We start from the raw sequence: 12,926 nt of genomic DNA, 5'->3' as shown, positions 1-12,926 counted from the left end.
TCACCTGTCTATGGGCAGTGCCTTGTTACAGCTAAAACCGAGCTAAAAATAAGGTCAAGAGCAGATGAGCCAGGGCAAGGCCGGCCAAGTCCTGAGGCCCGTGTTAAGCTAATGCAGAGCTGTGATCTGTTATTAGTGGTGGCAAGGCAAGGCGTTAGTGTGTTCTTTAGGCCGTGGGGCTATACGGAAAACGGGCTGTGAATTACTCCTCTCTATTACTTCTCCTCTTCGCTACAGTTGTGGATGTGGGGAGCGTCCTTCCTGTGCTCTTAAGATTCTAATGGTCAAAGTAGAAGCCAATAGTTCTTGAGCAAAGGATGTTCAAAACGAGCTCAGCTTGATCCTGAGACTTAGCGATCATCTTTTTGACAGTCACCCACTAACCCCGGGATATCCAAGATGACTGGTGTTTTAAAACCCACTGCACCTGTGGCACTTGTGGCAAGTCCATCCGAGAACCTGACGAGTGCCTTGTGTGAGCCTTTGCAGTATTTCTTACAGCAGAGTGGTGACGGCTGGTTTTACTTACAGCTATAAAACATATTAAAGGAGTTTCCAGCATCCGTATATACCAAACCAGTTTGTACCATGTCAGGACGATGGAAGGAAGGTCTTTAGAGAAATTATCTCATAGGCATGCTTTGGTGTAGATCTGGCATGTGCCGTGGGCTTCATTCTTTTCTAAAAACAACTCCTGTCTTGTTTTTAGAAATACCTTGCCTTACATGGACCAGACTCGCTCTGGCTCTGGAAATTTAAGGCTATCGATTTATTCAGTGACTTTGATAGGTGGTTATTTACAGTAGTGCTGTGCCTGCTAACACCCCTCACCCAGGCTTGTTTCCTAACTGCTTCTTAGTGTGACTGGACGTGTTAGAACCTCACAGCAACATTTCCACTTCCAGCAACATTTCTCGCTTCCTTCTAAGACCTGGAGCGTGGCAAGTTCATGGGCAAATCTAAAAGTGCTTTCACTGTGAGTCAGCTGAATGCAGAACTGTTGCAGTGGGAACTAACAACCCTGCTAGTGTGTCCAGTGCAAACTCGCACCAGCAAGCTCGTATTCTTCAGTAGAGAGAGCACTGGAACTGGCTGAAGTGCCTCTTTTGCTTTTGGTGTTGCCAGTTTCTGGTCATGGGATGGAAAAAGAACAGTTAATAGTTGGCCCAAATTCAGACATATTTAATTGTAGTTTCCTTAATTGCATTCAAGTTCTGGCTTTGTTTTGTGTGTGTTTGCTGCCAGGTAAGGATAACCTACAGTTCTAGAAAACCCTCGTGCCAGGTAGGGAGGTGCTGACAAGAAAATTATGGGGTAAAGTTCTAGCCATTTCCATTGGAAAAGTTTATCCCAAGTTGGCTCTAAACATATTCAAATATATACAGAATTATGCCTTTCATGGTTCTACGTGGCTTCTTAAGTGTGCTGCTGGCATTGATCCGTCATGTAAATGAGTGCTAAGAGCTGTTTTCGCTGATGGTGCATGGAAGGGAAGAGTCCTTCCCGTTATGTCAGAGCAAAGCCGTCTCTGCAGAGCCAACAAGGCCTATAGCGCAGGAAATCTTCCATCCTTCCCAGAATTATTCTGCAGCTGGATTTGCTAAGGTACCAGAGAAGCAAATATTTGATGGGGGCAGTCAGCACTTCAGAATGTTTTCTTTTCTCTTTTAAGTCTAACAACAAAGTAAGATAATGTTTGTGTTTGTGTCCCATTGAGTTCATGCATTTAATGAATAATCCTGCAACCCAGAGATTCAGACCTTCCTTTAATCCCTGTTTGTTTGTAATTCTACCAGCCACTGTCACTCTAAGGGTCCCACTGAAGAGAATATAAACAGAGCTAATGCTCTAAGCTGTAATTCGCTTAATCGTCTCAGGAGGTTGAAAGATATCCAGACTGCATATGAAGTCACAAGAATTTTTTTCTCTCTCTTAATTCCTCCATGTGGTTAAGCTACTGTGAAAGTGGAGTTGTGTCTGAACCTAATTGCTACTATTTTTATTTCACAAAATATTCTGTCAGAGCAGAGTCAGCTTTACCTTGCAAATGCAGGCAGTCCTGCTATAGCTGGGAGGTCCTTCTTCCATTTCGATGGTGTTTCTTCCTCCCAGGCTTCCCCTACGCTCTCTTTGCTGCATTACCACAGCTCTAACAACAAGTCACTCATCAGATGACTGTCTTTGGTCACATTTGCTGCTTCCCCCATCTCTAACACCAGTCAAGCGGCCTCTAAACAATGCATACCAACTTGGAAGGAGTCTCACAGATGCTTGATGAAGAACAGAAACACTGAGGGGGGATGCATCATTCCACCTCTGGTGTCATATCCCTGATCCTCAAGGCAGACCTTCAAAAGAAGATGAGCCTGGAAAAGAAACGTTCATAATCTTACTAGGTAAAAAACCCCAATGCACTCAATGGGATACTGGTTCAACAGCACGTTTTAATTGCTCCCCCCCAGTCCTCAGTGTCCTAAAGCTCTAAAATTACCCATCACGCCATTTCCATTAGGAAATACTCTAGCATCTTTGTCCTCTCCTAATGCCTCCTCTGATCCACAAACACCAATTCCATTTCAGGTCGCACAGCCGAAATGCTAAGTATCTCATCAAATCAGAACGGTCGTTTCCAGCTTGTAACTTCTCTTGAAGGTTTGTTGCTTCTGTTTCAAAAGGGCAGCTTAGGTGCTTGCAAGGTTGTCGGTATTTTCCAGTTCTGCTCGCTGGCTTAACAAGATGTGACATCTACCAACAAACCTTGCCTTGCCACGTCCTTAGGCTCTCACGGGTACACTAGCACTTCCATCCGTGCATGGTGCACAACACGCAGCAGAAAGAACACCTGGTCATGTCTTTAATTTTGCTTTCCCATGCCTTCATTTCTTGGCATCTCCTGGGCAACTCAATTTGTGTTGAGTTTTTCTTCTTAATGCTTTAACTCCTAAATATCTTCAATTACTACTTTAAACACTGCATTATTTAGTCTGTGATGGCTATGTTTGTCTAGGTTGTGAGTATTTTCAGACTACTTCTGCATTTGTGCGGTGTGACAAGCTGCTTTTTTGGCCTTTCAGCAGCCCCTAGGCTGCCCTCAGATGAAGATACATTTATGTAAACATACTTACACTACCCCTTGGCTCCATTAGGTTTTGACATGAAAAGAAGTTCATACTCTTTTTTAAGACAGATGTATCTTTTAAAGCTCAAGATGAAGTACGTTCTCCATTTACCCTGTAATGGTGTATGAACTACAATGCATGTTCAAGTGATGGAAGCGCTTCCTTCTCTTTAGAATTCTGGTTGTTTGTTACTGTTACAGCACAGGTTTGGGTAGGTGAGGTTTTGACCTGCCTCCTCATCTCTGTGATGTGTAGCAGCCGTGCAGTTCCTTTCAGAAGCAGCCCTGGGAAGAGGTGAGTGTTTGTATGGCTCCTGGTCTGGGCTGCATGGCGAGCCAGGTCTGTACCAGTGGGAAATGATATCCACAACACTTCATTTAGATGAGAATCCAAGGGAAAAAAATAGGAACAAACGCAGGACTGCTTGCTCAGAGACCATGCCCAGTGTCGTTCACTTCAGTGGGTTCCGTATGGTTTTCCCTGGGTTTTTATTTCACTTTTGAATTTAATGTGATTTCAGTTAAAAAGTGACCAAAAAGCCTGGAGGAATTACACATCTAAAGATGCAGGACTGTATTTACTGTGGGGCTGCTGTTCTCACATGGGGGGAGCACAGCTTCTAAATCGTTTTTCTCTACCTGGTTATGCCAGTGAAAGAAATGGGGCATAGTGAACTTAGGGCTCTGGGTTTTGTGTGAATTCTGGTGATTTTTGTGTGCAGATCTTCAGGTTTATCACAATGCAAACAATATAGCTGTGGAAAATTGTACATAGAGCATTTCAAACCTTTTTTTTTTTAAAAAAAAAAAAAAAGATTTGTATCATGGTGGTCCCAGTTTTCTTTACTGTCTGCTCTCTGCTGTACATCTTGTTGCCTCTGTCATTCATGCTTAAGAAGAAAAAGCCCAGTGCTTTTCTAAGGCTTTTTGAAACCCCTCCCTTTTTCACCCGTATTTAACATGGTGCTGAGAGCTGGTCCGTAAAGTCAGAAACACTGAAGTCTCACCCATGTTCCATCTTAGCCGCCAGGATCCAAGCAGTCCCTAACGCTTCATCTTCATTTCCGCAGGGCTTTCAAAAGCAAGCAAAGTACCCAGCTCCCACTGCAAGTCCCTCGAGATGCTTTTGGAATTCTCTGTCTCACTGGTATGGGTCAGAGCTGGCTGGCTGCAATACCAGCTTCCCGTGGGTTTTGTTGGGAAGCAGAGCGAGCAGCAGGACTGGCAGTCACACCCAGGTCATTTTCTGATAGCTTGGTTTTCTACTATGCCTTTCAGTCTTTTGCCAACATATTTATGGTAGCCTCCAGGGAAGACTACAACCATGCTTTGGGTTTTTTTTTTGGTTGGTTGGTTGGTTTTTATTAATGCTCAAGTGATTGTTCTGTCTCACTTCAGGGAAATGTTAAATCTGAATCTTTCCTCTGTGTAACTGCACTGCATAAGAAGAATGGCTTGCTTTGTATTATCAAAATTTCATATATAGTATTTATTTATTGTGAAATATTGCAGAGGGACACCCTGCAGGGTGTCTGCTGGCTTCTGGAAGCCCTTAGCAGATAAAGCCCTCAACATACAGTGAAATGTAGAGTGAAACCATATATTTTTGTGGCCGACTTGCTTGGTTAGGGTTGCTTCAGATACAAACTCTTCCTTTCGCTCATCCCCCAAAAACAAACAAGCAGAAGTTTTGGCAGCAATTAAGCAAAGAGTAACAGCAAATTCGCATACACATTCCATCAAGGACAAGAACAATGCTAAGGGACAGAATCTCAGAGTCAAGACTGCAAGTCCCAGCGTAGGTGTTTTGCGTGGGAAGGGGTGATTTGGGGCAGTGATGCTGAACTAAAGGACAGGTTCTTCCCATGCCACAAAGCCAGTTGTGGTACTGTTCAAAAGTCATTCTGATGCTTCTGGTGTAAAAGGCAATGTCATGCAATTCTTTAAGATAAGGGAGAATGTTTAACTTCATAGGATTTTGGCTTTTTTAAGGACCTAGTAAATCAAAGCACACAAGTTTCAGCGCATCCCAGAACCTAATGACAGCATCCTGTTGTCATATTTTCCACTTGATGACCTGGGTGGTTTCATTTGCGAGCACTGATTCCTCATAATTAGAAGTACCAGCAGTGCTACAAAAGTTTTGCATATACACAGTTCCTGGGGAAATAAGTTCCAAGTCTGTTGGAACTGTTTGGAGTCAATGTTTGACCTAAATGATTCTTCATTTCTTCTCTGGCTTTTCAAAAGGTACACTTCAAAATAAGCTTTAGTAGGCAAAAAAATCAGGGGCTTTCATAGATTTATTGAAGTGTGTACATTGACCTCTGTTATAATTAAGCAACTTGCTATGTTTCTTATGCTAAATTTTTGGTAAAAGCTCCACAGAAGCCAACAGGTATTCTTGTGTTTGGACTGAAGTGTGTGGGAGCTGTCTGCCAAAACATGTGGGCATCCTGGTAGCTTCTTGTTCCACGTCTAATGGGCCAGATCTCTAGAAGGCGTCAACATCTTGAATTGTTCTTTAAAGGCAGTTAGTAAAGAAAAAACAAAACAGTCAGCAAAGCGTGTTGTGGAACTGTTGACAATCTACTCTATTACTTGAAACGCTTCTAAATCTGAGTTCCACAAGTGCATTTAAATGGCAGATGAGCTTTTGTTGCTGAGGTTCTTTGACAGTCTGATCTGTGTTAAGCATAGATAAAATCTGGATAAAATCTCAGTCTTTGCCTTTAACAAAGCTTGAAGCTACAGAATAATTTTTTCATGACGGCTTTTTTATGTCTTGAGGACAGTCACGTTTATGAGTGCTATATAGAGCCCTGGGAAGAGCGAGACAAGCAGTGAGTGAGTATTTGCTAATAACATCAGATACAGGGGCTGCAGAGAAGACATCTCAGAAACATTCAGCAAGAGGTAACAGTCACAACTCTGAACAGCTGGAAGAGTAAGTGGCTGAGTTGTCTGGAAAGAGTATGAGGTGTTGTCACCTCAGCTGGCCCTTACAGTCAGGAGTCACAGGGCCCAGCCAGACAACCTGCTAAATACCAAAATCAGCCTGATGCACCAGTTATCTCGATAGAGTTTATTCTAGATGTGTTTTTTTGTGGAGAACTCTGCGTTACAAAGAAAAATGTCTTCAAAAGCAGAATGCCTTTGAGTACCTTCACTGTTTACTTCACAAAGTTGCTTCACGTTTTAAATCTGGTTTTTTAGGAATTGAGCAAGGCTGCCTTCAAGGGCTTTAAACGTTGTCTTCAGGGTGTAATAGAGCCGCTGGTATCATCAGCTGCCTTTCTAATATGAGCCATCCTTTTCTCTGCAGCTTTGATCGCCAGAGAAGCTTACAGTTCTTTTTTTGTGTCTAGTAATTTCTCTGTACTGGATGCAGATACACAGAAGTTCAACAAAATAAAATAAATAGACTAAGCTCTGTAGCAGTCTGAAAGGTCTGAGCATATTAAGACTGGGGGGAAAGGACACAGGAAAACATAGTGAGAATGTCTGTCTCCACCTCGGTAACACAGGTTTGGGGAGCTGAAGAAAATACAAAGCTTCACGAAACCATAGCTAGGAGAGAAAGCAATCGTGGAAACTTATATTCATCCAGTGGTTAACAAGTAGAAAAATGTGTGACGGCTACTTAGTGCAACTTCAGAAGTGACATTATGAGTTGGCCTAGTTTCCTTCCCTTGAAAATAGCATAATGGAATTTTTTAGTTGCTAGAGCGTACAGCTGTCCTTGGGGACGTTTTATACATTAACACACTCATTAAGAAGGGATGTACATTGATCTCAATTTGTTCCAAGCTGATTTTTTCATTCTTTTCATTTTGAATTAGTCAAGTTGAGGAGCCTCCCTAGACACTGTTGCCAGCTGTATTTTCAGGAAAAGGCTAAATTAGGCAATTGAATGCTTGCTTCTCCTAAATTTGTCAGTGGGTCATCATCTTTTGCCAAAAAGAAACTCTACCTTACGGCTGCCTTGGTGACATCATCCTGCTTCTCGGGAGCCTGACTGTGTGACAGTACAACCCAATTCCCATTAACAACATTGCTGTTAAATCTAGACACTAAACCTATGCCCAGACGACGTAGGTCACCCCAAGTCAAGACAGCCCTGCCCGCTGAATCTGTCACTTTCCAGCTCTACAGATGCAGGAATGGGCTCGGTCTTAAAGGTCTTTTCCAACCTCAAGAATCCTGTGTGTGTGGCTGCAGGACTAAGGTGAGCCAGGCTTCTCTCCAGATCGCAGTGAGCGTTGGGAACGGAGCATGAGTCACATCTTGCTCTGCCGCAGTTTCAAGATACTTTCCTTTTTGTATGCTAATGAATTTGAACTGCTTGTCTGCTAGCTCAGACATCTGTTGAGATGAGAAAAGTGTCTCCAAAAGAGCCACCGGAAAAAGCATAAATCTTGAGGCTGCAAGCGCGGCAGCTGTTGTATCGATTCAGCAGGATTAGAGGAACACAGTTCTCTTGTCCGTAAGTCTGGTGTCCTGGAGAGGCACCACCTCACTCTTCAATGCGTGGTGTGACTGTGAGTAAATGCGTACCTTGACCGTGGATGTCTCCACCTTGTAATTACAGCTGTAAATCTCAGAGCCTGTGTATTCTCTTATTTGCTGAGTTTTCTTTGACACAAGGGAAGCAGTCAGGGACTAAGCAAGGCGCCAGACTGTAGCCATCTGATTCTGAAGATAACCCCATTCCTGCTGCTGCAGGGCAACTCCTGCCTTCCCTCACTTGCCACAGCTTGCTGAGGTCCGCAAGGGTCTCCAGCACTGGCTCAGGAGTGACTTGTCGATGTGTCGCACTCAGCTCAGTTGCACTGAGTGCGGTGTGTTTGCAGAAAGGATGCAACATCCAGACGTATCCTGTTACTCCTTAAGCGAGTAGGCACATGTGAGGAACATATATCCATAGATATATTTAAGGAATGCTGCTGAAGTCAGTGGCATTGTATCACAGAATTCAGCCCACTTATCTTACAATATAAAATAAGGTTGGAAGAATCTTCCGTGTGAGAAATGCTTAGGGTTCTCTTTAGGTATACAGAGGTTTGACTGATGACAGCATTCATGAAATTAGACTTTATTTAATAGTAAGGAAAGTCTGTAGTTTCATTTTTCTAAAGTTACACTCTAGGAAAGATACATGCTGTAGCCCAGAATATATTTTTTTTAATACAGGAAAGCATTTAGGAGGGGCACAGTTATGCCCAATTTTTGACGTAGGTGTTTATGTTAAAAGTTCAGTGTTTCTGAAACAGGGTTTAGAAGGGAGGCAGACTTTATTGGTCTGCAGAGGGGCTATGACTTTTAGAATACGCACATCTGAGTTCACAGAGAGGCTCTGTAGATATATTTGTGCTTGTCAGAAACCTGCCGTCTGATTCCAGCAGCGTGGTTCCAGGTCTCTAGAGGTGGCACAAGGCGAAGTTAGCAGCCATGGTTTTCAACAAAATACGATGACAGAGCATGTGGGGGAGATTTCCTTCTGGTGCATCTCTGTTCCATTTCCACTGCTTCGTTCGTTACATGCACAAAACTCTTCCTGCCGCTTCTTGGGAGAGGCACCCCAGCCAGACTGGAGGAAGATGTCCTTCTTTGCCCTACTCTTTTTTGCTAGGTGATACATGGTAGACAGGCTCTGATGTGTGCTGTGAAAAAAGTTTTTAAAAATACCCACCTGCACATGTGCATACAATGCCGTACGTTTTGACTTCTTACCCAAATGTTTGCATAACCGTTTCACTTGGTGAAAGAGCACGGACTAATCTTTCTCTGACAGGTAAGATCATGATGTAAAAGATTCAGGTGACTAGCAAAATAAAAAAGGAAGAGATAATGAACCAGCTAATTCCAGAATGAGATTAGGAAGGATTAGTCTGTCTAGCACAAATCCGCAAACAAACAGACTAGTTCCCTCTGTGCGTAACAGAGAATGTTGCTGTGCAGCGACAGCCGACTCTCTTTACTGTGTTAGACAATGCAATAAATCAAAGCTGCCGGGTAGGCTTTGTAGATTAACTTGCAAAGAATCTTTGTCTTCAAATGATTAATTTAAATAATTCACTTCAGCAGGCATTGCTATGATCTCTTCCCAATCATAAGAAGGGGGTCATTTCTTCAGCTGTGGCTTGTGTCTGAATTACTTGCTCTGTACTCTAGAGAAAAGTCTTATAAGGAAAAATTGATTTCTCCATTGCGTGGAGACAGCAGCTCCAACATGGTGGTAAGGGGGTGTCCGAAGGCACTCCTGTGGCATTCAGCACACAGACCTGCAGGACTGCCTACATGTAAACTGTTCATCTTGATGCTGAAGCCACCTCTGGATTTAAATATTTGCAAATGATTTGCTGCCCGCAGTGCTGCTGCTGAGTAGAGTTATACCGGCTTTGAGCCCCTCAGGTTTTCCTAAACCCTGAATTAACATGCAAGGATTATGATGCGTTTTTCTTTGAATGCCAGTTTTCTTTATAGTCCATTACATGCAAAGCATGTAATCATACACAGGGGAAGTCACAGCACGTGTGTTTCTTAACCATAGCCTAACGACCTCTAGAGACTTAGCTGCGTGTTGTGTCCTGAGTGCCGATAGTGTGTGGCACTACCGATCGGTAGCGCCCATTTACTGGCACTGCAGGTGTCTTCCTGTCCCAGAAAGTCAGCAGGCGTGTGCAGATGTGTAGGAGTGCACAGTCTGGGCTGAAGAAAACGATTTACATATCTCTTGGGTTTGGTGAGAGGGAGGGTCTAAAGGAAAAGGATAGTTGCGTTGTTATTTATTGCAATAACGAAAGTCTGTGGAAGTCCTGGCAAGCACAGCCAACAGTGTTACTTTAGCATTAGCAAAGATTTTGTGCAGGAAGCATTCAGACTGAACTCTGTCCTTCTATTATGAGTACCTATAAGTGCACACTGAATTAATTGAATGGAGCACGCTCATGTCTTCACTGGCTGCAGCACTCATACTGCAGTAAACAGCTGTTCACTGAGCTTGTTCCATAATGTCTCCTCCTGCTGCAGCATCTATAACTTCTGGAAAGAACTCTGAATGGTAGGGGTTGTGGCGTTCTGAAAAGCTCACCCTTCCAAAGCCAGGAAACTCTAGCACAGAAAGGAGATAGAAGACAGCTTTCACTACAGCTTCACAGTAAACATAGGGGTTTGCTTTGTAATTAGTCTCATGTGGAGCGATGTAATGTGTAGATGCAAACTTGAACAGCTTTCTGTAGAGCGGATTAGATAAAATATGTAATGTGTTTGCGTCTACCTTGCGGGAGGTTCTGAATTATGTGTGTGTATTTTGTACTTAGAAGAATAATAACACCTCAGAAGTCCAGGTACATTTGATGGAATACACCGAATGCCAGGCTGAATGAAATGGTTGGGGTTTTACTGCTGAGCACAGTCAGGGGGAGGCTTGGGATTTCTGTGGAAAGGAGAGTGCAAGTTGCATTTCAGGAGGTGGGAGGCTCAATGCCGGACAGTGTTTCCAGTACTACTTTTTCTTTTTTTTTCAAATCTTGGCCAAAAATGGTCATTATAGTTCTTCCTAGAGTGAGGTTGGTTTTTTCTTGCTTTGTTGGGATTGCACACTTGAAAAATATTCTGTGGGTGCATGCATGGAAAATACTGGCATAGCAAGAGTACCCTCTGCGTGCAGAAGGTGGCTACATATTAGAGAAGGGTGGGAAAAAAGGAATCCTTTCTGACTCACTCCGCCTGCTCACATGCACACAAAAAAGAGATTCTCCTCATCATCTGAACCGCAAAACCACCTATTTAAGAAGGGAAGTGATGGCCAAGCCAAAGGTGCTGCCTGGCGCAGATAGTTGGTTCTTTCTGCGGTGATCTCAAGCTATTCCATTCATGCCGCGGGCGTAGCGATGCGATGACATTGCTGGTACGTTTCCGTTGGACGCCGTGCTCGGCAGCTTTGCCAGCTGCAGCAATTTTTAGAATTGGAGCTTGTCTCTGAATTTCCCACTTGTGTGCTATCACAGGGTTCGCATTCTTGAGAGCGAGAGGACTTGCGGTTGGATTGTAAAGCTGCTTGCAGACCTGGTCTCTCGCCCACAGTGGCGGGCTAAGCTTCTGAAAACAACTAGGGACAACCTTGCCATTTGATGTGGGGTCTGGGGAGAGTTATTTATGGGTTACTGTGGACTGCTGTGATACTTAGGAGGGAGAGGCTTCCCCGCTAATTCCGCCAGTAGTTGAGTCTGCTCAAGATGAATTACAGCGTGGCCATCCAGCACGTTTTGCAGCGTTGGCCCTGGTCCTGCTGTCCTTCCCCAGGCAAAACCTACATCTAGTTTACTGGGAGTCTTGCCTGAAGACATGTGAAGGGCCGGTTTGTATACTTCCAACCTTGGCTTTCATCAACTCCAGCATAGAGAAAAAGGGCTTGAAAGCTGTGTCATCATTTGGGGAAGTGCCCTATTACGATATGAGTCAACGCAAGTGGAAGGCAGAACCGTCCTCTCCTTCCTATCCATTGGGCGCCGGTTGCTTTTGCTGGGTTCATAGAGCAGGAGGATCCCTGCGTAGGAAGATCTCTGTGCATTTAAGGGCTGTATCATCTTTTTCTTCTAAACAGAAGGGTGGGGGAATGAGGATGCTCCCTGACTGTCGCAGAGCCAGAGCCACAAGAGCAGCCCAGGTCCTAGTGAGAACTGCAATACATAGCTAGTGGTTGACACTGTAAGATGTTCCAAGCAGGCCTCTTTGCTGTCGTTCATTGCTTAGAGCCTGTTGGTGTGCCGGCTTAGACTTAGGAAGAACTAAGTAGCCTACAGCTGTGACTTTTTCCTGTCAAAAATCCATGGTGGTGTTTTGCTTTACTGCCTAAAGTGGAAGAAACAGCTTTTGAGTCATTACAAGTGTCAGCTATTGAATGCATTCCCTTAAAAGCTGGTTCAGAATGGGTCACCTGAACTCTGCCCCTTGAGCCATGTCTTCAAGGGACCCTTCTAGTATTCTGTGATACTCACGGGAGAGGATAATCCAATGCCTGCTTTTTAAACAAAGAGTTACAAAAATAGTAAGTCAGTCAGAAATTCTAGCTTAGCTGTTGCAGTGATGGGGCATGAGGGGCAAAGATACCCCACTGCTATTTGAGGTCTTTTCAGGATTGGGGCTGACCACCTTACTTTTGAGTGCTGAAGCCACAAGTTAAGCATTGTACAGCATCCCCAGGGAATGCTGAGGCATCCCATGTCTATGGCACCCTATGGCACACGCCTGATGTGGTACAAAAAAAGGAAAGGGGAAATTCTGGGTTAGGAAGTGAAGTGTTTGGCTTAAAACTCCTTAGGGATTAATTTTATGCTTGAAATAAAAACCGTGTGATAACTTACAGAACCATACGGTTGAATTAATTTTTTCATTTGGTATTTGGTGATTTCCCCCACCCCTACGCCACTAGAATAATCTCTTCAGAGTTCCTAATTTATTTTATCTGAAGAAGTGGTGACTCTACAGGTGAGGCTGTTGTGTGGGAGGTTGTTTCTGCAATGGAATTGGAGTAGATATTGATGTCTTACTTTTTTCTTGTAGAGTCTCTCCTTGGTGGCCTGGGAGAGCTGAGTTCCCTCTACAGCGACGTAGAGCAGCAACTGAACGAAACCCTGAGGCGACGCAGGCACGCGGGAGATGATGACTACAACATTGAGGTGCTGCTAGGTGTGGATGACTCTGTCGTCCGATTCCACGGCAAAGAACATGTTCAAAACTACCTCCTCACCCTCATGAACATAGTGAGTATCTGCACTGCTTATTTTGGAATGTCAAAGGCTTC

At 43.9% G+C, this 12,926-nt stretch overlaps 1 protein-coding gene across 2 annotated transcripts in view; it reads left to right on the top strand.

The window, feature by feature from the left end:
* Window positions 1-12,926, top strand: part of ADAMTS3 (ADAM metallopeptidase with thrombospondin type 1 motif 3) — a 116,292-nt gene that overhangs the window by 70,850 nt on the left and 32,516 nt on the right. For both annotated transcript variants that reach the window (XM_086463729.1, XM_086463728.1), the window contains exon 5: window positions 12,686-12,885. In XM_086463729.1, the coding sequence (XP_086319855.1) occupies window positions 12,686-12,885 (200 nt within the window). The remainder of the gene's footprint in view (window positions 1-12,685; window positions 12,886-12,926) is intronic.

The sequence above is a fragment of the Leptosomus discolor genome, chromosome 4 (genome assembly GCF_034619465.1).
Source record: "Leptosomus discolor isolate bLepDis1 chromosome 4, bLepDis1.hap2, whole genome shotgun sequence".
NCBI classification, from domain to species: Eukaryota; Metazoa; Chordata; class Aves; order Leptosomiformes; family Leptosomidae; genus Leptosomus; species Leptosomus discolor.
The sequence above is the reverse complement of the archived record's forward strand: the minus strand, read 5'-3'. Positions and strand labels throughout refer to the sequence as shown.